This window comes from Podarcis pityusensis (assembly GCF_964106645.2).
Source record: "Podarcis pityusensis genome assembly, chromosome: 5".
In the NCBI taxonomy this organism is placed as follows: Eukaryota; Metazoa; Chordata; class Lepidosauria; order Squamata; family Lacertidae; genus Podarcis; species Podarcis pityusensis.
The window spans coordinates 46,084,515-46,108,031 of NC_138032.1; the positions used below are offsets into that span (position 1 = coordinate 46,084,515).

General features: G+C 41.1%; 1 protein-coding gene across 1 annotated transcript in view; it reads left to right on the forward strand.

Annotated features, from left to right (window-relative positions):
• The window catches only part of SORCS3 (sortilin related VPS10 domain containing receptor 3), a 445,632-nt gene that overhangs the window by 291,146 nt on the left and 130,969 nt on the right, over positions 1 to 23,517 (forward strand). The window contains exons 6-7 of the mRNA XM_081005898.1: positions 14,532 to 14,596; positions 22,247 to 22,365. Of these exons, the coding sequence (XP_080862024.1) occupies positions 14,532 to 14,596; positions 22,247 to 22,365 (184 nt within the window). The remainder of the gene's footprint in view (positions 1 to 14,531; positions 14,597 to 22,246; positions 22,366 to 23,517) is intronic.

Genomic DNA, 23,517 nt, shown 5'->3' on the forward strand with positions numbered 1-23,517 from the left:
AAATATAATTTTTTATCATACTGTACTCTTCTAAAATCCTAGTTTTCAAACATGTATTTGTTAGGGGTGTGCACTGGCCATGAGATTAAGCTGTTCCTTGTATCTTTAGCTTTGTAGCAAAGCTTGTGTGCGAAGTAGCCCAATCTGTTTCAGAGCTGCTTTGCATATTTCCAGTTTGAATCTTTATTTGTGACTGAATCTGATCTGTAAAAATGAAGCTCTATTCCCCAGCTCCATTGGCTGTAATGGGTAATCTTAAAGGTGATATTCCATCCCCCTTTTCACAGTAATAGATGAAATTTTCAGGCGCAGGACCCCATCCTGAATGGACAAAGCTGGCAAAACTGTAGTCAGATACATCCCAAGGACACCTTTCAAACTCGCCCCCCCCTTAAAGTCTCTTTTGCCCCCTGCCAGAATTCGATGCAATTTTCAGCTGTGGTCACACCTTCTGAAGGGATAGGTAAAAGTAAAGGGACCCCTGACCATTAGGTCAAGTCGTGACCGCTCTGGGGTTGCAGGCTCATCTCGCTTTATTGGCCGAGGGAGCTGGCATACAGCTTCCGGGTCATGCGGCCAGCATGACTAAGCCACTTCTGGCGAACCAGAGCAGTGCATGGAAACGCCGTTTACCTTCCCGCCGGAGCAGTTCCTATTTATCTACTTGCACTTTGATATGCTTTTGAACTGCTAGGTTGGCAGGAGCAGGGACCGAGCAACGGGAGCTCACCCCATCTCGGGGATTCAAACCACCAACCTTCTGATCAGCAAGTCCTAGGCTCTGTGGTTTAACCCACAGCGCCACCTGAAGGGATAAAGCCTGCCAAATTTCAGAATGTTACCTGTAGTCTATAGCAGATGGTGGGAGGTATCACTTACCTGACCTCCTGCCACTGGTGTAATTGTGGCTTAACAGGAGGGAGAGGGATGAGGCAGCATTGAGATAGGCACAGTGCAAACACACTGGCAGGAACACCAGATTGGTTCCTCTGCTATGTACGCACCTCCCACTTTTGCATTCCAGTAAGCTATAGCAATGCAAGTGAGTCCTACTGATTGCTACTGGCTGCCATGAATCGCCCCCGTTAAGATTTTACCATTTGGAGGTAGGTACAATAGGAATCCCACAGAAACAGGGGTGGAGAATGTTTGTGGATCCCCAGGAGACACTTGAGTGGGGAAAATCTCTGCACCCCATCAGGAATTTGTGGGGAAACAATCTGTTCTCTCTGTGAGAAAGAAATCATTGACTTGTGTAAGAGAGGAGCAATGGTGGTAAAGAAACATGGATCATTAGGCGGGAAAATGCTGCTCTTGGGAAGGATCTTGTTATCCCAATTGTTGGGGGTGGGCTTTCTGGACATTTTTGGAAGGGGAAAGGGAGGAGAGAGAGGAGTAGTGTGGAAAAAACCAGCAGGGATTCACATAAAAAACAATCACTTATTAAATTCAGCATCCCTCTCCAAAATCACTGTGATTGGCATGGCCTGGGAAAAGAATTCACCATGATTAAAACCTACTGTCCATCCAAATGTAAGATTCCGCCCCCTCTCTACTTGCTCCCGGGCCCAGGATGGTTTCCCTAGTAAACTTGCTTTACCTTCTTTCTCTCTTCTTAAAAAAAGCAGTGGGCAAATACCACATGTTTTCCCCCTTAGAAGATAAATACAATTGAGGGAGGCACAGTTTTTAATGGAAAAGTGATTCAAGGGGAAAGGGTTAAGAACCGGTTTTGGTGATTGCATCTATTTTTAAAACAGTGGCGATTCCTAGAAAGAACCATATAAATACAGTTAATGTGTACTTTCACCTTAGCAAAGCCAGACCAAAAGAGGTTTCAGATGTTAGGGGATATGAATTCCCTTACAGTTGAGAAACCATATTGTTAGCATAAATTACAACCCACAAAACACTGGCTTCTGCACCATCCCAATTTCCCCCTGGCTCATTGGGGCTATTCCAGATTAAATATTTTGAGAATTGTTTACTACACAATGCATTTGTGACCATGGAATAAATGAAGACATTCATAAATTAAACCTTCACATCCCTTTCCCATTGGGAAGAGCTCAGTCTCCTTAGGTCAGGGATGACATCTTTGGCAGAATATCCTAATAAATGTGCAATCAAGCAAAGAACTCTGCCCTACAGCCAGACAGAGGAGCAGCTTCCAGTGCTACCAGCCCTTCAACCTTCAAGAACACTTAATTCAATAGTAGAAAGAAATTGCAGGAGAGTAAAGTCTCTAAGAGGCCAAGAGCTGTCAAGGTAAAAAAGAAGAAATAAAAAGCAATGAGTGCTTCTTTCCTCCTAATGGGATTTTGAGTCCGTTTGAGTTATTAATTGGCTAATAATCCTGAACCAGTTGCACATGTAGCTGCAGGCTCCCTGTTCTGAAGGCTGCATCAGCAGCAGTCAAGGGACACATCAGCAGAAATGTGACCTTTACCGTCCCTTCTGGCTGCATCGTCTTCTGCTGGCTTGATTTGAGATGAGCAGTGATAAAAAGGAGACAGCCTGGGACAAAGAGAGCTAGCCGTTGTGCAGGGTCCCGCATAGCGGTATTGAGAAGCAGGCACATATTGGTGCTGTTTCCGTGTTCAACCAGAACATTGTGTGTGCAAGGCTGGGTTTTACATGGTACACAGCAATCTACTGTGGACCAGGGAAAACAGAAGTCAGAAATGAGGAAGGGACACTGCCCCCTCAATTTCTCCTATTCTCTTTATGAGCATCATCTATTGTCAACTTGTGCTGCTAGAAAAATATTAGGGGGTGCATGGTCATAAAATGACAGGAACAGCCTGCTAGACTAGATATGGGCCCCACCTAGTTACAACTTCTGGTTTCCAACAGTGGCTAGCTAGCTGGAAGCCGCTGAGAAGCCCATAAGGCTTATGATATTGGATCTCTCAAAGTTATATGAACTGTTAACAGTTTGCAGTTTTCTTGTTTTTATCCCATAGGAAGGGGAAAGAGCAGTTGACCAGCAGGTACTGAAACAGAATCGGTACCAAACTCCTGTTGTAAAACAGGTTCATCTGGGCAGGATTCAATTACATTGGTGCACTAGCGCACCTCAGTGCAATGAAATAAATAAATAAATAAATAAATTGTCCAGTAGCACCTTATAGACCATCTAAGTTTGTTCTGGAATAAGCTTTCATGTGCATTCATACTTCTTCAGATACCTGAAAGCTTATACTAGAACAAACTTAGTTGGTCTGGGGTGCTACTGGACAATTTTTATTTCTTTTATTTTTATTTCGACTGCGTCAGACCAACACGGCTACCTACCGGAATCAGTGCAATGAGTCACGCTAGAACAATGGGACTTCCCCCCTCTGCTCATCCCATGTGCATTTGTGTCACTTAAGATCTTCTCAGAAGGGTGAGAGAACCCATCGAACAATGCATGGAATTAGGAGAGGGGAGATCATTCTGTTTGGCAAGCAGAAATGCTTACACTGATGGAACAATCATATAAGTGCGGTGTTTAATTCCACCCTCCTTCTTTTAACTGATGGGAGTTTTAGTCTAAAACATTTAGAATCACTGAACTGTAGAGTAGGGGGTCAACTAGTTCACACCCTGCAATTCAGTGTGGTGAGCCAGTGTGGTGTAGTGGTTAAGAGCGGTAGACTCGTAATCTGGTGAACCGGGTTCATTTCTCCGCTCCCCCACATGCAGCTGCTGGGTGACCCTGGCCTAGTCACACTTCTCTGAAATCTCTCAGCCTCACTCACCTCACAGAGTGTTTGTATTGGGGGAGGAAGGGAAAGGAGAATGTTAGTGGCTTTGAGACTCCTTCGGGTAGTGAAAAGCGGAATATCAAACTCCTTCTCCTCCTCCTCCTCCTCCTCCTCCTCCTCCTCCTCCTCCTCCTCCTCCTCCTCCTCTTCTTCTTCTTCAGGAAACACAGCTAAAGAATCCTTGACAGATGGCCAACTGACTTTTGTTTAAAAACTTCCAATGAAGGAGAGTCCACCACCTTCTGAGGGCACCAGGTTGGAGAACACTGCACTCCAGGATAGTGCCTATGAAGCCAAACTGCCAGCCTGAATTATTTAAGTGAAGGCAAACAGCCCCCGGGGTCACTGGTCAAAACTCACTTGGAAAAATGCCTTCCAAAGATGTCAGTCAGGTCCTGAGATTACTTAATTCCAGTAGTCATGAACAGTTATGAGCAGTAGTTCAGGCATTGGTGGCGTTAAGGCTAGATTACTTTAATGCACTCTAGGCAGGGCTTCCCTCACGCTTAATCCAGAAGCTGCAGCACAGTTGCTGGAAGGAGTGATGCTCATGGTGCATTCAGACATGGGAAATATTGCATTAGTTTCCCCAAATATAATGCTAGTGCTTCTGTCCTATTTTCTAACACTTCTTTCACAGCGCAGTACCTGTTACATTATGGAACGGTGCTTTTTTTTACCAATATGCCGGCATGTTGCACTGAATTTCATTCACACCAGTGAGCATGGGTGACATAACGATGTATGTGATTGGATGCTTTCCGCAGGTGTCTGCCTCTGTTTCTCCATGATTCCACCAAGAAAAAGGCAGTACCTACAGAACCAGATATTGCCCCAAATTTCATCACTATACTTACATGATTTTTAGGCTTAACTGGGTTTTTTTCTGGAGGCAATTAATGCAGAAATGAGCATTAAACTTACACTATATGCCACTAGATTTCCACAAGTCACTTTTATGACATGTGAAAGCTCAAATATAAACAGGAAAGTAACAGTTAGGGAAATGTCAGGGAAATGGAATGAGCTGCCATTGGATTGCAGCCTCAATCTGCATATGGTTGCCCATTTGTTATTAGGGCAAGTTATCTGCATATGTTCTGTTAGTATATAAAGCCCTTAACAGCTTGAGACCAGTTTGCCTGCTTAAAACATTTTTGTTTAGATCAGCCTATCTAAACATATTGGAGTTAAATGGGTTTTATTTCTTTTTAGATACTGTTATTTCAGTATTTTGGAAATTTTTAAATACCTGTTTTTACTGAGAATCTCGATGTTTTCTTTTATATTTTTGTAAACTGCTTAGGGGTGTGTGTGTGTGTGTATAAATTTTGCTAAATAAAAGCCTAGTTTATTGTTCCAAAAGACAACATGCAATTCTTCAGATGCACTAGTTTCTGAAAGCCATTATCAATGTCAAAATAAGGAGGTCATAATGAGCCACAATATTATCTAGTACACTTCCTACAACAAGTTTTTATATGAAAGAACATATTCTTTACAGCAGTGTTTAACAAAACATAATTTTGGATGGTTTTTTAAACGTATCTTCTGGTTCTGTGCCTTATGGTCATATTTCAAAGGTATTTTCTCAGTTGTGTGGATATGGAACACATTAACGAAAGAGGGGAAAGTTGTGGTTACCAGCATTCTAATTATAGATCGTTCCTTGGCCATTGCATTAGAGTATGCAGTACAAGTTCTGCATATTCGGTTCTCTCAAAGGGCCTTTGAACTGATAAATTACTTAAATCCTCTTAGACATATACTTGGGGTTAAATGATGGTCCTTTGTGCATATTTTATTTTAAACTGTAACATTAAAGGAAAGGAAGCATAATTGGGGGGCCTTTCTCTATTGTCTCTTCCCCCTTTTTTTGTTATGAATAGACCTGTCAGTTACATCAAAGCAAATTAGGAAAACAACCAGATCACAAGCATTAGCAAAAGTGGAGAAGATTGACATGTTTCAAATGTATTGTGCTTGCCTGATCTGCATTCTAAATCATCTGCTGGTTGATTGCCAGGCTGCCAATTGCATGTTAGGCTTTCTTTGTCCAAACAGTTCCACTTTATATATGGAAATAAAAATCATTTTAGAAATTTGAGAATGTACCAGGAAGCAGCGTGGTCCTCCCCCCCCCCCCAAAATAGAAATTCTTTCCTGATCTATTCCAGATTCAACTGATTTAAACCACCAAACAGAGAACCTGAATTTAAATCACCCATTTAAATCAGCCAGTCTATTAGCACTTATTTTGTAAGGAAAGGTGCATTGCATTGCAGCTTGCCATTAAAATATGTTATTTTACAACTAAACAAGACCTTTACTGGTACACCTTACTTTTAAGATACATATTCATATTGTCAGGAATTGTACTATTATAGCCAGTGCTTTTTTTCTGGGGGACGCAGGGGGATGCATACCCCTAAACATTTTGTGAATCTATGTTTGGCCTCGTTGAGGGGCAGTATTTCAATATGAGTAGGAAAATGAGAGTACCCCTAAACATTTTTTAAGAAAAAAGGACTGATTTATAGCAGTGCAATTCACCAGTTTCTCAGGTAAGAAGGAAAGCCAATTGTTTAGGTAAAAGCTCTCAGAAATATTTTGAGAAAAGGGTTACCGTAATCATTTTCAGTCAGATAACATATTATTTAATGGTGACAGAGTCCAATTCAGATTTGAATAATTTTCTACACTAGTGTCTTTGCATTTATGGCACTGTGCTGCTCAGTAAGGAAGATTATGCTTGATTTTAGCTCTGAAGTTAACATGTGTATGCTACCAAATAGAATCCATGCACCATTTAAAAGCTTGCTGACCTGTTGTTGTAAGACGCTGAGTCAAGGCCCAAACCAGGGGCAACAATGCAAACAGAATACTAAAAAAAATCTGGTAAATGCACAGGAAATAGGCTGCCATCTTAGGTGCATGCATAGAAATTTCACATGTGTACCATGTGGAAGGTCCTATGGGGAGAGAAAAATGGAGTGTGAATGACAGCAGCTCTCAGCATGTACCTCTTGTAGGTACTTCAGGCAACTGAGCACATACTTCTGTCCCATAGGTGACAATCTGTGTGAGTGTCTGGAGGCAGTTGGAGGATGGATGGCAGCTAACAGATTGAGGTTGAATCCTGTCAAGACAGAAGTACTGTTTTGTGGGGACAGGAGGCGGGCAGGTGTGGAGGACTCCCTGGTCCTGAATGGGGTGACTGTGCCCCTGAAGGACCAGGTGCGCAGCCTGGGAGTCATTCTGGACTCACAGCTGTCCATGGAGGCGCAGGTCAATTCTGTGTCCAGGGCAGCTGTTTATCAGCTCAATCTGGTACACAGGCTGAGACCCTACCTGCCCGGGGAAACCCAACCAGATGGGCAGGGTATAAATAATAAATAATAATAATAATTACTATTATTAATCGGTCTATTCTAGAGGTCTATTGTAATTCTATGTGCAGATCGTAGGCAGATAAGATTTCATTTTAATGTTGTTTGAAGCTTTGTATGTGAAGTTGGGGTATATGTGCAAAGCTGTCACTAACATTTTGCTGACAGAGGCAAAGGACCAGATGGTCCCCTGCACACATCCATCCCTTGTACAAAAGATAGGATGTGGAACCTAACTTCAACATTTGCAGCAGTACGGCATCTTCTACTGCTCCCAAGGGCAATAGGCTAGCTTAGAGGATGCAGGGCAGGTTATGTAGCACATATAGTTTTGTTCCCTGCCCTCTCATCCTAATTTTCCACCTTAGGCAGATGTCTCCCTCTGTCTCATGTCGGGACCAGCTGTAGGATGAGGTCTTCCTATTGCAAAAAACTACGTGTATTTTTTTTATGTGCTGATAATTACTAAATTGGGGCTATGGTGCCAATCTTGAGAGCTGAAGCCCAAGTGGTATTATTATTAATATTATATGTTTATTTATACCCCATCCTTTTCATTGACAGGAATTAAGGCAGCTTACAGATAAAAACAAAAATTACTAAAAACATAGAAAAATCTATCATTAAAATACAATTAAACACTGATAGAATTAAAATGATATGCAGATATACAGGCCATAACCAGCAGTTTGAATTGTGCCTGGAAATAGATCAGTAGGCAGTAGAGCTGTTCTAGCAAGAGAGTCATCTGCTTCCTATAACCAGCTGTGCTATATTGGTATATAAATTTAATAATGATCATGATAGCCACTATATTAACTAGTGTACTTTAACAGAAGTTTTTATATTAAAGAAACAGCCAGCTGGAACATATGATAAAATACTCAGGCAATATTAACAAAGCCTGAACATAACATAATTTTCTCTCTCTCTCTCTCTCTCTCTCTCTCTCTCTCTCTCTCCTCAGTCAGTAAGCTGGTATATCAATACTATAAGTGTCTTCTTCAGATTTTAATCTGTTTGTGTACTTTTGCCAACTGCAAAAAATGTAGAGACCAATTTAATTATGCTATCATCTTTGGCTGTCCTTTGATGTAGGGGAGATTAATTCATCGGCTAGTTCTTCATAAAATGCATATTCCAAATGACTGCTCCAAAAGATAATGCTTTATATTTTCAGTTGTCTGAATCTCACAGGATATATATATATATATATATATATATATATATATATATACAGAGAGAGAGAGAGAGAGAGAGAGGGAGAGTACAAACCATTGTTTCTACACTAGTAGTTTTAGTTGGTAAATTTAAAAATGGCTTGGATTCTAAGATAAGACCTTAAGGCAGTTGTGGGGAACCTTTGCCCATCCAGAGGTTGTTTTCATGGAACACCCTGGGCTCTGTGCCTGGTCTGAGGAGGAAGACGCTGGGGAGGGTCCCAGCAGGAACTGAGGAGACCATGTGGCAGCTCCCCTCAAGCGATCCGAGAGAGAGAGACATGGAAGCAAGCGACAGCAACTAGAAGGGGGTTATTGTTTTGTTGTTTTGTTTTACTTATCTCTTTTTATCCTGTATTTCATTTGGGTGTGTGGGGTGTGTGGCCCCTTAGAGGCAAGATGTGCCTGGTAAGGGGAGGGCTACTTAAGGTGTGAGGAGGCTGGTTCCCTTGTGGGCACAACTTTCCTGAGTGGACGTTTGGCTAAGAAGAAGAAGAAGAGTTTGGATTTGATATCCTGCTTTAGCACTACCCGAAGGAATCTCAAAGTGGCTAACATTCACCTTTCCCTTCCTCCCCCACAACAAACACTCTATGAGGTGAGTGGGGCTGAGAGACTTCAGAGAAGTGTGACTAGCCCAAGGTCACCCAGCAGCTGCATGTGGAGGAGCGGAGACATGAACCTGGTTCTCCAGATTACGAGACTACCGCTCTTAACCACTACACCACACTGGCTAAGGAGTTGTGTGAAGACCAAGGAACAATGGAGTGGGGTGGGAAGCAAAGTAATTCTACTAAGGTGGAGAGACTGTGGGAAGGAAGGTAAGAAAGCATAATATTTTTTGTTCTGCTGCTGTTTTTGTTGGAATTCTGCAACATTTCTACTTGGGGGAGAACCCTGATAGCAGCAAAGCATTGACTATCACAGGAACAAGACAGTATAGATGCTTCAGAAACTGAAAAAAGAAGTTTTTGAAACACACAGCATAGAGGCTACAACATCCACACACAAAACCATAATAAAAAAAACCGCTTAACACTACAGAGTTTCACCATTTTTATCCACAATTTCCACTGAAAAATTGCTGAATGCTATATATTTCAATTGAAAAACCCTGCCAGTAATTATTCCATTCGAGCTTTAACATGACTTGGATCTTCCTGGGCAGCTGTGCTACTGCTTGAACTCATCATACGGGGCATACTTCAAAGCAAAGCACTTTTTAAGTATCCTTTTCTATCAATGGGAAAGATGTAAGCATGTAACACAAGTCCTTTGTTGACATTAAACATACTTAGCTTTGGCTTGTGGAGCTCAATTGTCCTGCACAAACCAGCTCTGCTGCATCAGACAGATCTGCATGGCTGTTTAAGGGAGCAGTTTTATTCTGCCATTAGTTTAGATGCCTGCTCCAGAGAATGCAGCCCGTTGGGAAATTCTTCTTCTATCTAACAGGAACAGGAGTGAAAGAGCCCTATTTGCATTCATTTCACTGGAGCTTGTGGAGAAGACATTGTTAGTGGTTTTACCCAGAGGCTGACTCCAGCTTTTTGCCTTAAATACCTTAACAGCTGGCAAAACTAGTTTTGCTTAGCACTAGACCATCTCAAACTGCCTACTCCAGAAGTTGTCAGATCTTACTGGCCACAGGATGATCCGTCTTGACCAGCCAGCCTCTTTCTCTAAATAGTGTCCTGCTGAAAAAACAACATACTTATTTGCTACCATCTTCTCCAGTACTCATAATATTTAACATCTTCATGGCTAGTAGCTTCTAGCTTTTTTATAATCCATTAAATATTTAAAAAGATGACCCATTTGTCATTCAAAATAAAGGGGAAATTGTTGCTTTTAAAGCTAGCTGCAGTAATTCAATTCTGTTTTTAGTGTATTTGGGGCGGGAATCTGATGTAGTGTCTCCTCCAAATTAGTTCTCTTGCTCTCTATTCCCTCTTTCTCCTTCTCAACTTTGTAGACCCTAGTGGGGGCTGGTAATGGCTGAACTTCCCCCATTTGATTCTTTTGGTTGTCACCAGTAGATGGGGGAGAAATTAGACTCAGTCCACATTTAAAGCCAAATCAAATCCATACTTTCCAAAACGAAATGACAACTGAAACACAGACATCCTTCGAAATTTGCACTTATCTAAATTTTTCAATGCAGCTCTCCAAACAATGTTTACAGAAATGAATTTATTAGGACAAAAACATGTTAGTGGGAAATTGCTTGCGGAAATGTGCACATTAGCCAAATGTGCATTCAAAAAGAACGTGCTTATTAGGAAAAAATCACACAAAAATCCTGAGTTTTCATGAGGATTTTTTTTAAAAAAATGAAAATTGCTTCAGAAATGTGGAGAAGTGAATACAGGATTGAAAAATGATAAACTCAGAGAATGAAAATTGACAGATCCTTCTATCCCTAGCCACCTGTTACAAGTATATTAAAGCACTATGAGCTAGGCAGATTCCTATTCCAGATCCAGCACATTTGAGGTTTAGTGACATCAGTAGTGCTCGTCTCCTCATCTTTCTACAGATAAGGAGAGCGGACATGTTGAGTTCTCTGGGGAGATTCCAAAGAGAGGATGTCCCCAGGGTTGGAATTTCCTGAAAAACCTGACATTGAGTTCATCTGCACAGCTGTTTTTTGTTTTTCTAATTCCCATCTTGCTTTTTAATCTTAATGAGAAGCAAGTTATTCCACCTTCCCTCGGTTCCACTAAATGGGCAACCAATTCTTCCATATTATATTCATTATTATATGTAAACTACCATATGCATATTATATGTGTATATATTCCTGGTTCCTAAAGTAGCCAGCTCATAAAGAGAGACATGCAGCAATGCACATCGCTGTATAAAATAAGTATTACTAATATACAATTATCCTGCAGAAATATAGCAGCTTGACTCTTGTATATGCATTATATGCATGACGTACATATTTTTGGTAGATAAATTTGAAATAATTAGGCCATTTTTTATTTTTAAAAATCCAATAATGTGTGAGCAGTGTGGACGCAAGTGGGCACTAGATGACAGATGTTGTCTGATGTGAGTAAAGCTCAGTCACAAAATGGCTATCCTCATCCCTCCTCCTTTTACAGGAAGTCTACTGCTAAATATCTCCCTCTTCACACCTGTTCTTCAATGTGTATGTCTGTGTGTCTGTGTGCAAGGAGGACACTTCTGTTAAACATGTACTTTTTAAAAGACTTAAACCCTTAGAGGCTACATGATGCCATATACATTATTTATTTTAAAGAAATGAAGAAAACTGTTAAGGTTGGTTTGCAAACACGTTTGATTGAAAAGCTTGTGCAGGTCAGGCTTTTGCAGAGTATGTGAAAACATTGAGCCCATTGGAAACAATACGAGCCCAGAGGGAGAAACAAACAACACACCTTGTGCTGTGGAAAATATCTGATTCTTCAGAAATGTGCCGTTTGGGAATTAGGAAGGTTTTCAAGAAATAGCCATTTATGCAAGTGGTCTGAAGGCACAGGGATATTTTACTTTGCTGCTGCTAAGCAGGCTTGGGTCTGCATCCAGACCACACATTTATAACACAATTAAGGCACTCCTCGCAAAAAATCAAAACAAAACCCCCTTGGAAACTGTACTTTACCCTTAAAAAGGTAAAGGACCCCTGACAGTTAAGTCCAGTCGCAAACGATTCTGAGGTTGCGACGCTCATCTCGCTTTACTGGCCGAGGGAGCCGGCGTTTGTCCTCAGACAGTTTTTCAGGGTCATGTGGCCAGCATGACTAAGCCGCTTCTGGCGAAACCAGAGCAGCGCATGGAAATGCCGTTTACCTTCCTGCCGGAGCGGTACCTATTTATCTACTTGCACTTTTTTGGGCATGCTTTTGAACTGCTAGGTTGGCAGGAGCTGGGACCGAGCAACGGGAGCTCACCCTGTCATGGGGATTTGAACCGCTGACCTTCTGACTGGCAAGCCCCAGAGGCTCAGTGGTTTAGACCACAGCGCCACCCGCGTCCCTTACAGAGCTACAATTCGCCACAAGGTTTCAAAGAATGTGTGTTAACTTTACAGTGGTACCTCAAGTTACAGACGCTTCAGTTTACAGACGCTTCAGGTTACAGACTCCACTAACCCAGAAATAGTACCTTGGGTTAAGAACTTTGCTTCAGGATGAGAACAGAAATTGTGTGGCGGTGGTGCGGCGGCAGCTGGAGGCCCCATTAGCTAAAGTGGTACCTCAGGTTAAGAACAGTTTCAGGTTAAGAATGCACCTCCAGAATGAATTAAGTTCTTAACCCGAGGTACGACTGTACTTTAAAGGCATGTTGCGTACATAGTCTGGGACTGGGCAATGCCTAGTTGGGAGATGCTCTGGAAACCACAGGTAAACTGACTTTGATTCTTAGAAAGAAGAGAGGGGCAGGGATATACATGTAAAGGGGGAACCTTGACGTGTCCTTGATTTTACTTGTGAAATGTGAAGGTTTGGGTTAAAGAATGAACTTATTTTGTGTAAAATAATTTGTACCCCACACTTCCTCCATAAGACCAGAGTGTTGCATAATGAAAACAGATACAAAGATAACAGACAGCATGAAGCAATAGCAACTAATGCAGCAGCCAAAATATCTAGGAGTGCTCAGAAGCCAAATTAAAAAGAAACGTTTTAACTGGGAAGGATGTTAGCTTGGCTCCTGCTGCTGGGCTGTCAAAGCCGCCACCTGCATGAAATGGAGCACCACAATTCATGCTGCCCACCTCTGGGTTCCTTCACCTGAGCTTCTTTTGGGCAAAGCCTGAAAAGGGCTGGAAAAGGAGCCCAGCCCTTATAAGTGCTTGTGGGTGTGTTGATATAGATGTAAAAAACCCTTCTGAGAAACTTCAGACAATGTTCTTCATGCTTTTAGCTAGCTGTAAAATCCCGAATGCTGCACATTGGAGTAGAATGTAACTCATTTTCTCATTGTATGATTAAAATGGCCCCAAGTTTCATGACCTTAAATGCACACAGATGGGCATATGCCCCATCCCCCCCAAAAGTAATACTGATGTTTTAGTACAAAATGAAGCATGCCAAAGAGCACAAAACAATACAGGGGAAATAACTCCCATGCCCACCGACAAACATTGCCCTCTGGCATAATTAGATGAAGTGTTTGCATTACTTCTCCTTTTTGTGTCATTATAAGTATCATTAATATTTTTTTTCTAAAGCCAGCTCCAAATTGATGCACAACTAATAAGGCCAATTTCACACATCTATAATGGCCAGAAGTGGAGCATTTTGTGGGAACAATGAGTTATATGTCAAAGAGTACAGGGTGGCTGCAAATTCAATTAGAAGAACATTCTGCCTTATTACCATTCTTCAATGGATCAGGAATGACCCAAGGTGTTTTACCATTTGAGACAAAGAACATGGTGTTCCCCTTTTTCCACGTACAGAAGCTAATTGTGCTGGCACCTGAATCTTACTTCAAAATTGATGATGGGAGAAGACTGTACCTGAAGGCAGCAGGCTAACTTAGCGAGTGAAGGGAAGGCTATCCTTCAACAAATCACCACTGCTCCCCACTCTCCAGCACTGGCTGCCTAAGGCAATTGTCCCACTCTACCTAATGGTAGGGTTAGCCCTGCAATAAATAGTTCAGCAATAGTGAAGGAGGTTTGCTGAAAGACACAGCTTGTTCACTTCCACTGCATGTAAATCATGTGCCCTTCCCCAAACACACACATTCATATTTGCCTATGATACATTTGCACACTTGTTTGTGACAGCTGAATGAAAGAAGCAGCTCTGGAGGGCCTGTGCTAATCTAATAATTGGCTTTATAGAAACAAAGAATGATCTATTCTTAATGAGTAAGCAGTAGCCAAACCCATGCCAGGTTCTAGGTAAGACCCTCTCACAGGTAGATGAAATGGTATTAAATCTAAAGCCTCTGACATTATTGTTCTTTGTGCTTTTTGAACTAGGCTATGTATTAAATCCAAGGACCTTGCCTTTCATGGGGCTGTTTCATGCACTAAATCCATTCAAGTCTCAGGGTGGCTTGTTTCAAATGGGAAGAAGCCAGCTGCTTTTCTCCTCTTCATTTCCTATCTGCCTTGACCTCTGCTTGCTATTACAGCATTCTGCCTTTCAGATTGATTTGTTTCTCTTCTTCTTCTTCTCTCCCAGGTCCGTCACGGGTTTGGACAAGGAGCCTGACCTTGTACACATGGAGGCTCGCACAACAGATGGACGTGAGTGTCTCTGCGCCGAGTCTATAAAGTCAGAGAGGGAGAAACTGCATTTTCATTTGGGTTGTTTTGGGTTCTTGATTTGCATTCTAATTGATAGGGAAGATGTGGGTCGCCAGGCTCAATTTGCTGAGTGTTTCTATCCTTAAACTCCAAGGGGAACCAACAGTACAAGTTTCATTCCTGGAGAAAAACAACAGCTATCAGAAAGAAAGCAAGAGTAAAACTCTTTGGCCAGGACTGAAAACTTATGCTTGGGAGATTGAGAATGCACATATGGCCAATAAAGCTCCCTGCCAACAATCTATAGGCCACCCCTATTTTAGGCGTGACCAATATGTGTGTGATCGCACATTGAACCTGGAAGTGACCTGGAAACTTCACAAAAGATGTCACTATAAGGGTGGAATGGGGGTGGGACGGTGTGGGGCAGGGATAGGGCGGGGACAGAATGGGTGTTTCAATTCCACACTATTTCACACAAGCATGCAATGACCCCAAATGTAACCCACATGCAAATTGGGGGTTGCCTCTATCTATGTCTCTATCTATCTATGTCTCTATCTATCTATCTATCTATCTATCTATCTATCTATCTATCATCTATCTATCTATATTCCTGGGCCAGGGAGCCGGTCTCCTCCTTCCCTGCTGTTACCTGTACCATCTTCCTTCATTTTCAGAATATGCCACCAGCCTATACTACCGATACAGTTATAGCTGGAGTACCAATACTTGCTCCTTTCAATATGGCATTTCTAGAAACTACTGATTACTGTATTGTTTTGGCCATCCATCTTTTTGAGCAAAGGCCTTATTTGCTTCTCGTCTTGTATGGCAACAACACAAGCCATTGGAATGCACTTATTGGTTCCTTGGTGATATTTTTATTTTTAGCAAAGCAGCTTCAGGAGGAGAATTTGAGAACTGAGGAGAACCTGGAGACACTGAACTCTTTCTCCTCTCTCTCTCCCTCTCTCTCTCTCTCCCCCCCCCCCTCTCTCTCTCTCTTTCTCTCTCTCCCCATTCTAAACTCACCCCTGCAAGGTTTCAGTTACATAACAACGGGGATTCTTGCGATTGCACAGACTTTTTCATTCCACGTGGTTCTGAAGAAATGAAGGATTGGACATAAATTCCACATAGGGGAGGGGGTTGACCCTGCAAGTGCCCCAATTGAATTCTTGTGTGCATGACTGAAGAAAGCGCAGTGTGTAAAGAGGAGACCTTCCTCCTGGATTCTGCTCACACAACCTGCTTTCCTCCACCACCTACCCCATCATCCTCACCCAAGGCAACCCCCACAAAAGGCTCATTTTGTGGAATTGCAGGTGGCAGAGGGCTCTGTTAAAGACCAGCAGCAAGTAAAGCACAATGTTAGTTGCCAAGTTTTTTTCTGCACAACAGCATAGGAGCTGAGTCACAACCACCATGATAGTCAGTGAAAAATGAGGCCAGTATTATCCTTTCCAGCCTTTTGGTTGCTCATAAGACCAAATTCATGTTTGGGGTGAGCACCAGCCTGCTCACCATCTCAAGAGGAAATAGTGTCATGTGTAATTAGCCTAGGAAGTGGTATTTGCCATTTCATGCTTTGGGAAAATCCTTGTATTCTCAAGGACTTTAGGGGTTTTCTCTGTTATTGATCAACTGGCTTTGATTTTTTCAGTCAGCAGGAAGAAAAAGCACTCACCCATAAAAGTGGTTATTTATCCCAATATTGTAATTGAAAGTGTGGTCTGGTTTAAACATGTTAAATCAGTTTGAATTATTCTCAATACTTCAGTACTATCATTGTTTAAAAAATCCATGAGTTAGATCTGTTGTGTCTGGAGTATTGTAATGGGCAGAAGAACTACAGTTGCATCTGTGAAAATGATTCTCCATATGGAGAACTCCCTCCACAAAACACCTCAGAAAGATGCTTTGTTTTGCTGTTCAACATCCTGAAATGTAATTTTCATTTTTAATGGCACATAAACATTAAAAATGCAAACCCAAAACATAAAATTGCATTCACTTCTAAATGTCAGTGAAGCTTGTGCTAAATTTTTCCCTAACCAGTGTGAGGCCTCTAACTGATCAAATCTGTGAGAACCTCTGATTTTATCTTTACGCTTCCATAATGACTTTTTCCTCCATACATATGACTCTCTTTGAAAGTTCGTTCTGCCAGGGTTTAGAGATTTACAAAGCTCACACCAGAATGCCATCCCACCTGTTACAATGAATGCCTGAATTCTTGCTTTCTTCTTGTAGTTTAGGCTTTATGGCTATAGGAGGGCAACTGTTGAAAATGGACAACTGACATAGCTGGATAACTAAATGAGACTTCTGGTGCAGTTAGGATTTGCAAATCTTCATCCCCTCTCAATTCAGATTGACTGATCAATTGATTCCATTCCATTTATTAATAGATTCCTAGGAAACATTTCAAAACAATTTAACAATTAAAAACACCTATAAAACAATTTCATATTATGCTTGGCACACTCATAATTCCCCTTACCTCCACTCATTTCCTCCTAGTTCAATTCTGTATTCAAACACTGCTGTTCTCCCGAGAAATGATTAGGAACACAGGGTCCAAATACTTCTCTACACACACTCTTGTAAGCCTCAGCCCCTTGGGCTACAGTGTTTGTGAGATCTTCCTAGAGTGTGCAGAGCTTCCCATCCTTTCAATTACAACACTGCAAGGGCAGCATCCCAGGTTGAAGGAATTTTTGATGCACATGACACACAGTATTGCTAGTAAACAACCTTGTGATCTCCCTGTTGTGGAGTATATTCTTCTCTCCCCCACCACCCAATAGCTGATTGTCAAATGTTTTAGAAACAACTGCGAGTTTCCTTGAACTGGTGTGTGATACTATGGACGCAGACATTTCTTAAATAAGAAGTTTCAATTTCAGATGACTAGCTGGATCAGTTTTGTTTCATCAAAAATAAGGAGCCAAATACTTGAACAGATAATATGCAGTTAGTGAATTCCTTTTGTCCGTCAAGATCCCTAGCAGAAGCTTTGTATATTTTCATGCAAAGCATAAAATTGAAATGGTTGCCTTTAAGCATGTTTCTTGAAAGGTACTTTGAATTTGAATTCATATGAATAATTTGGAGCAATAATTTTTCTGTTTGTGTGGAGAAACACTATGCTTACAACACCCCCCCACACCTCCTTCAGATTCTTGCATGTTAGGAAGATGGCCTGAGTTGTGGCATTAAATGGTATTCCTGAGCTGATAGCCTGTTCAGACCCAACTCAAATTAAAGTTTGACAATTGAACTCTGCCTTCAGCTTTTCACCTCAAAAGGATAACTTTTTAAGAACAGATGTGTATAATGCGATGCCTCTTCGGTTCAACACAATAGGCTGGAAAAAGAATTTTCCCCAGCTTGTAACGCCTCAGTGAAATCAGAGGAGTGAGTTTTCTAGCCTGGGAATTATTCCTGTGCTTGTAATTTAGACTGAAAATAGGATAATTATGTGCTTGCTCAGCCTGCATTTGTCATTCTTGCAGCCAACAACCACTGATAACACCTATACTCTGGCATTGGTTACTAACCCCTTAATGTGGGACAAATCAGAAGGGCACTAGGTTGGGGATGGCTGGACTAGATGTTTTAAAGATGGGAACATCACTCACAGGAAAACACACACACACTTGGCATCATAATAATTAAAAATGCATTATCCATTTACAGCCTGGTTTGGGGTGTGGGGAGGTCAGCTGGGCAACTGATTTTTGTCTTAATTTCTTACATTCATATTTCTCCTTTCTTCCTTCATGGAACTCAAGGAGGAGGGTATGTGGTTCCAAGGCTGTGTATGCACTGTAGCCTGGCAAGATCTGCTACGACTTGGCATCATTTTCCTAGTCTAGATAAAGGGGGGGGGAGTGTTTGTGGGGGGAGAGCCTGTACGTGGGAAGGAAGACGTTCAAAGCTCCTTTCACTTTGCACGAGAAAAGGATCTTGTGTGTTTTGTTCAGTCGTTGCTGCCCTGCTGCCTTTGCTTGTTCATGGGGTGGAGAGAGAAGTCTCACAGCTTGGTGCTGAACGAACAAGCTGTAGGCAACAGGCAACACGTTGCTTTCTCCCATTCCCACAGTGCGTTTACCTAGTGGAATTATAGCAACATGAATATGGCTTCAAAAAGTATCACGAGAATATGAATGTGTCACTGAAAACGTACAAGTCAAGAATGCTTGACTCCAACCTCCACCCCCCTGCAAATTTCTTTTTGTACAATTATGCTCCAGTTGCCAACTTGATTCCAATTAAAGCTGAGAGGAGTTTATTTGCCCATCACAAAAATGTGTGTTTACATCCCATGTGGCCTTTGAATCAATGATTGCATTGTGCAACCCCCAACAGGACACACAGCTACTAGATTATCCTTGCTTCAACCTTACATGCTGTATAGGAAAGAGTAGCATCCCCTACTCAAGTTCAAGAGCAATCAAAAGCGTTAAAAAGGTTAGAATGATCTTGTTAGCACCTTTGATTCTGTGCATTTTCTCACTTGCCTGAAAACTTGCCTTGGCCAGTGGTCCTGAGGCGAAGGAGCCTACTTCAAAACTCACATGTTCCCCAAATGTAAGGTGCAATCCTCAATTGGGACTTTATAAACTCAGAAGACTAAGCAGTTAAAATTTTAACTTCAGGCAACTGCAGCAAGGGGATGACTTAATCTGCAGCTTATGGCCAAGAATTCATAAATGAGAACTGTGTGGAATGGCTTTTCTCCAGGAAACTGAATATACTGACATACAATCCAACAGGCTGTTTGAGGGAGGGAGGGAGGGAGGGAGGAAAGGAGGAGTTTTGTAGACTGTAGACATAACCTGAGCTCCTCAGGTTAAGTTAATCAAACCAAGAGTACAGCTATTCATCACAATGCTAGGATGATAAGGAAGAGGGAGAAAGGATTTGGTGATGATAAACTAGTATAGTTCTAATATCAGACTGTGAAAATAATCAACATTCCAAAAATAAGGTGTCCCTGGTTGAAATAAAGTCTTGTATCCTCTTTCAAATTAATCATGTGAAAGCCTGGACTGGATGAATCCCAAGCTTCATCCTGGACTGGATGAATCCCAATTAAGATTGCCGGAAGAAATATCAACAACCTCAGATATGCAGATGACACAACCTGGATGCTTTTGAATTATGGTGCTGGAGCAGACTCTTGAGAGTCCCATGGACTGCAAGAAGATCAAAACTATCCATTCTGAAGGAAATCGGAATGCTCACTGAGTGCTCACTGGAAGGACCGATCCTGAAGCTGAGGCTCCAATACTTTGGCCACCTCATGAGAAGAGAAGACTCCCTGGAAAAGACCCTGATGTTGGGAAAGATTGAGGGCACAAGGAGAAGGGGACAACAGAGGATGAGATGGTTGGACAGTGTTCTCAAAGCTACCAACATGATTCTGACCAAACTGCGGGGGGCAGTGGAAGACAGGAGTGCCTGGCGTGCTCTGGTCCATGGGGTCATGAAGAGTCGGACATGACTAAATGACTAAACAACAACAACAACATCCTCTGTTAACAAATATATTAGATGGAGAATCCAGACACTTGCCACTTACTGCATAATCATTTCAACCCAGTTTAGTGGTTTTCAAATTCTGTCAGACATCTTGCATGCTCAATGTATTTTGTTATTTTCCTGAACATTAATTTTTCTGTAGTATTAAATGTTCCAGTAGTATGAAAGTTTCAGATTTCCCAAGGGTCAGTCTTCTTTTCTGTCTTAACTCTAAAAACAGTTTCAGCATAGCTATATTAAACATGTCTGATTTGCCATTCCTGGATTTCTACGCACTGGGATAAGACCACTCCCATTCTTGGGGTGGTATTCAACAAAATATTGGCGGTAGTATAAAGGTTAGAGCTAATGCAAAGAAATTTCTTCCTACTCATCCGTCCCCCTGTGTACTCTAGGCCATCCCCAAATCTACTTTGGACAGGGAAATTGCCAGAACAGATATATGGGGCATGAATGGGGAGGAGACTGGATTTAGCTGTGTGTTACATTTAATACAACACTTCGTATTTTTCCATGAGCTTTTCCTTATGTTGAAAAAACATGTACTGTAGTTCATTAGTTGAGCCCTGAATGCATTATCTCTTTTCACTTTGTCACTATGTTTTCTAAAAGCATCCTTCTACAATGTGGCTATTTATTAGATGAAGTTACTTTTATTCCTTAATTTTTGTAAGAATTTTTGTTTAATTTTCGGGGGACCTACATGTTGTAATATCTATGCCACAAAGCAGAACCAAAATTGAACTTACGGTTTATATCTAAACTCATCTAGGGTTGAAGATGCTTTGTTTCTATGTTCAACATACACTCTTTTGTAAAATAAATAAGACAGACTAAGAAGCAAAGTCACAAATAAAGGCAGACAAAGAGAACCTCTTTTATCTCCCTGTGAATATCAAGCAGGTGACCTTTTTCTATACATTTAATTATTGGTGTAATGCATTCAAAATGACACATTTCCCAATAGGCAGCAGTTGGTTGTCATGTCAACACATGTACTTTATTTGCATCTGTTTGCCTTCTCTATTTTTCATTCCTGCTTATTGTGCACCTTTTGCTTTGGTACACAGTAGTTGCCGATTATCTACCTTGTTGGATAAAATGAAAGGCTGTGTGGCAAAATGCAGGGCATAGGAAAAGGTTAGTGAACGATCACCACATATTGATACCGACCAATTCAAAGCTTGCCAGTTTTGTCTAAGATTTGAATAGATACATGAATACATGAATCCAAGACATGACTCCAACTTACCTGAAGAGGAGATAGGTTTTCATTCAAAAAGAAAGCTACTGCTGCTTATGTCATAGTTGATACTTTTCATACAGTTAAGAAGGATGGACTTTGGATAATAATAATAATAATAATAATAATAATAATAATAATAATAATTTATTTATACCCCGCCCATCTGGCTGGGCTTCCCCATCCACTCTGGGCAGCTTCCAACAAAATATTAAAATACAGTAATGCAGCAAACATTAAAAGCTTCCCTAAACAGGGCTGCCTTCATGGACCAGGACATTTACATGGACATGGCCCAGGTATTTACATATTGATTAGGTGTAAGCAATGCTGAGGCCATTTATTAATCATTTCTTGAACTGTTTCTTATCATGCATTTTTAGTAACAAATATACCCGAGGCCTTGTGGAGTATAAGAAAAATGTGGCAAAGGAACCAGTTCATGTAGGTTGATTATAATGGCAGCATGAAGTCCAGGAGTATGATGAAAGATGCTGGACAGGTAGACTGGAACTGGATTATATGTATCTGGAACAGGAATAGTAGCCCAGAAAGCAAGTAATAGGGGGTCGTAGGAAAGCCATAGTTGATAGGGATCTAGGATAGCAGGCTACAAGAATCTACATTCTAGGGAATGCAGGCAAAGGAATATATTGGGAAACGTCTTTGTTTTCCAAATAATGCTCATAGTTCAGCAGGGAGGATTCCTGGGCTGTGCATATAAGGTTTTGAACTTAAGGCTGTCGGTGGTGAAAGATGAGTCAGATTCTCTGGTCTGAGTGTTTGCTTAACATCAACTCATAAAAAACTATCAGAAAATATTTTAACATACATTCTTCTTATTCCCATTACAGATGCCCATTATATAACCTGTAGGATTCAAGAATGTTCAGAGACTACCAAAAGCGGACCTTTTTTGCACTCTATTGACACAAGCTCTCTCGTCGTCCAGGATGAGTACATTTTCATTCAGGTATGGGTTTGTAGAATCCAAATTTGCAGATCACGCTGAAGCTGCATGCGCAATATCAACTCCTTTGTGAGTTTTGTTTTCCATGCCAAGCACTATTTTTTGGAAAAAACTTAGTTGAACAGAAAATATGCAAACATGGAAATGGTTTTACAGATTTTATGTTTGATATTGGTCTAAGGGCAGGGATGTCTTTCGGGACCTTTAAATGTTAATCTGCATCTACCCTCTATGCCTGATTCCACCAGATATTTATGCTGAAGGTTTTTTTCTTTTTGTAAACCATTGAATTGTAATTTGCATCAATTCATTCTACTTCAAGGAAAACAGTTTTACCTTTTACCTGCCAGGCACTAATGGTAAAAGTTTGCACCCTGATTATAATGAAATTCACTTGCCATTGTAAATTGAATTTTTTTAGACCTTCAAATGGAAGAACCTAAGGAAATTCAGACTGTAGATGCTGTTATTAATTTGACTGACAGTTTAGAAATGTAGCTCGTTACATTCCTTTATTCCACTTAGAATATAGGCTCCTGCCTGTCACCTTTGTATTCAGTTCTTCTTTTCTGTGATCTTTGCTTTTCTCTCTGTCACTCTAATGACTTTTAATCCTGTTTCTTTGTGCATCTGTTGGTCTGTCTTGGCATCACTTTTTCTTGAAAATTCCAGTTCATTTGTATGCCTTGCTTTATTATTCAGCTCTTCACTCCTTTCATAGGTTTATCCATCTCAATTTTTCTTCCACAAGTTCCTGTTTTGGCTCTACTGGTCCTTCATTGTTGGGTGCTGGTAATGTCAAGGTTGCAAGTTTGATCCCCGCATGGGATAGCTGCATATTCCTGCATTGCAGGGGTTGAACTAGATTATTCTCGGGGGCCCTTCTAACTCTATTATTCTATGACCCGTTGTAAAGTAACAGTTGCCAAAATATGGAATGAACACTTGTTTTCTTCGTCCTTGATTTTTGAGATTTGAGATTCACTAAGTCTTGATTGGGCAATGGACTCTTCATTCTTTGGATCAGATACTTTGCATAGCTGGATCAGTAAGCACACAGATTATAGTTTTTATTAAGCAGTCTCATAAATATATATATAAATATATATATATATATATAGTCAGTAAGTTTATGGTGGGTATGTTCTGATACTT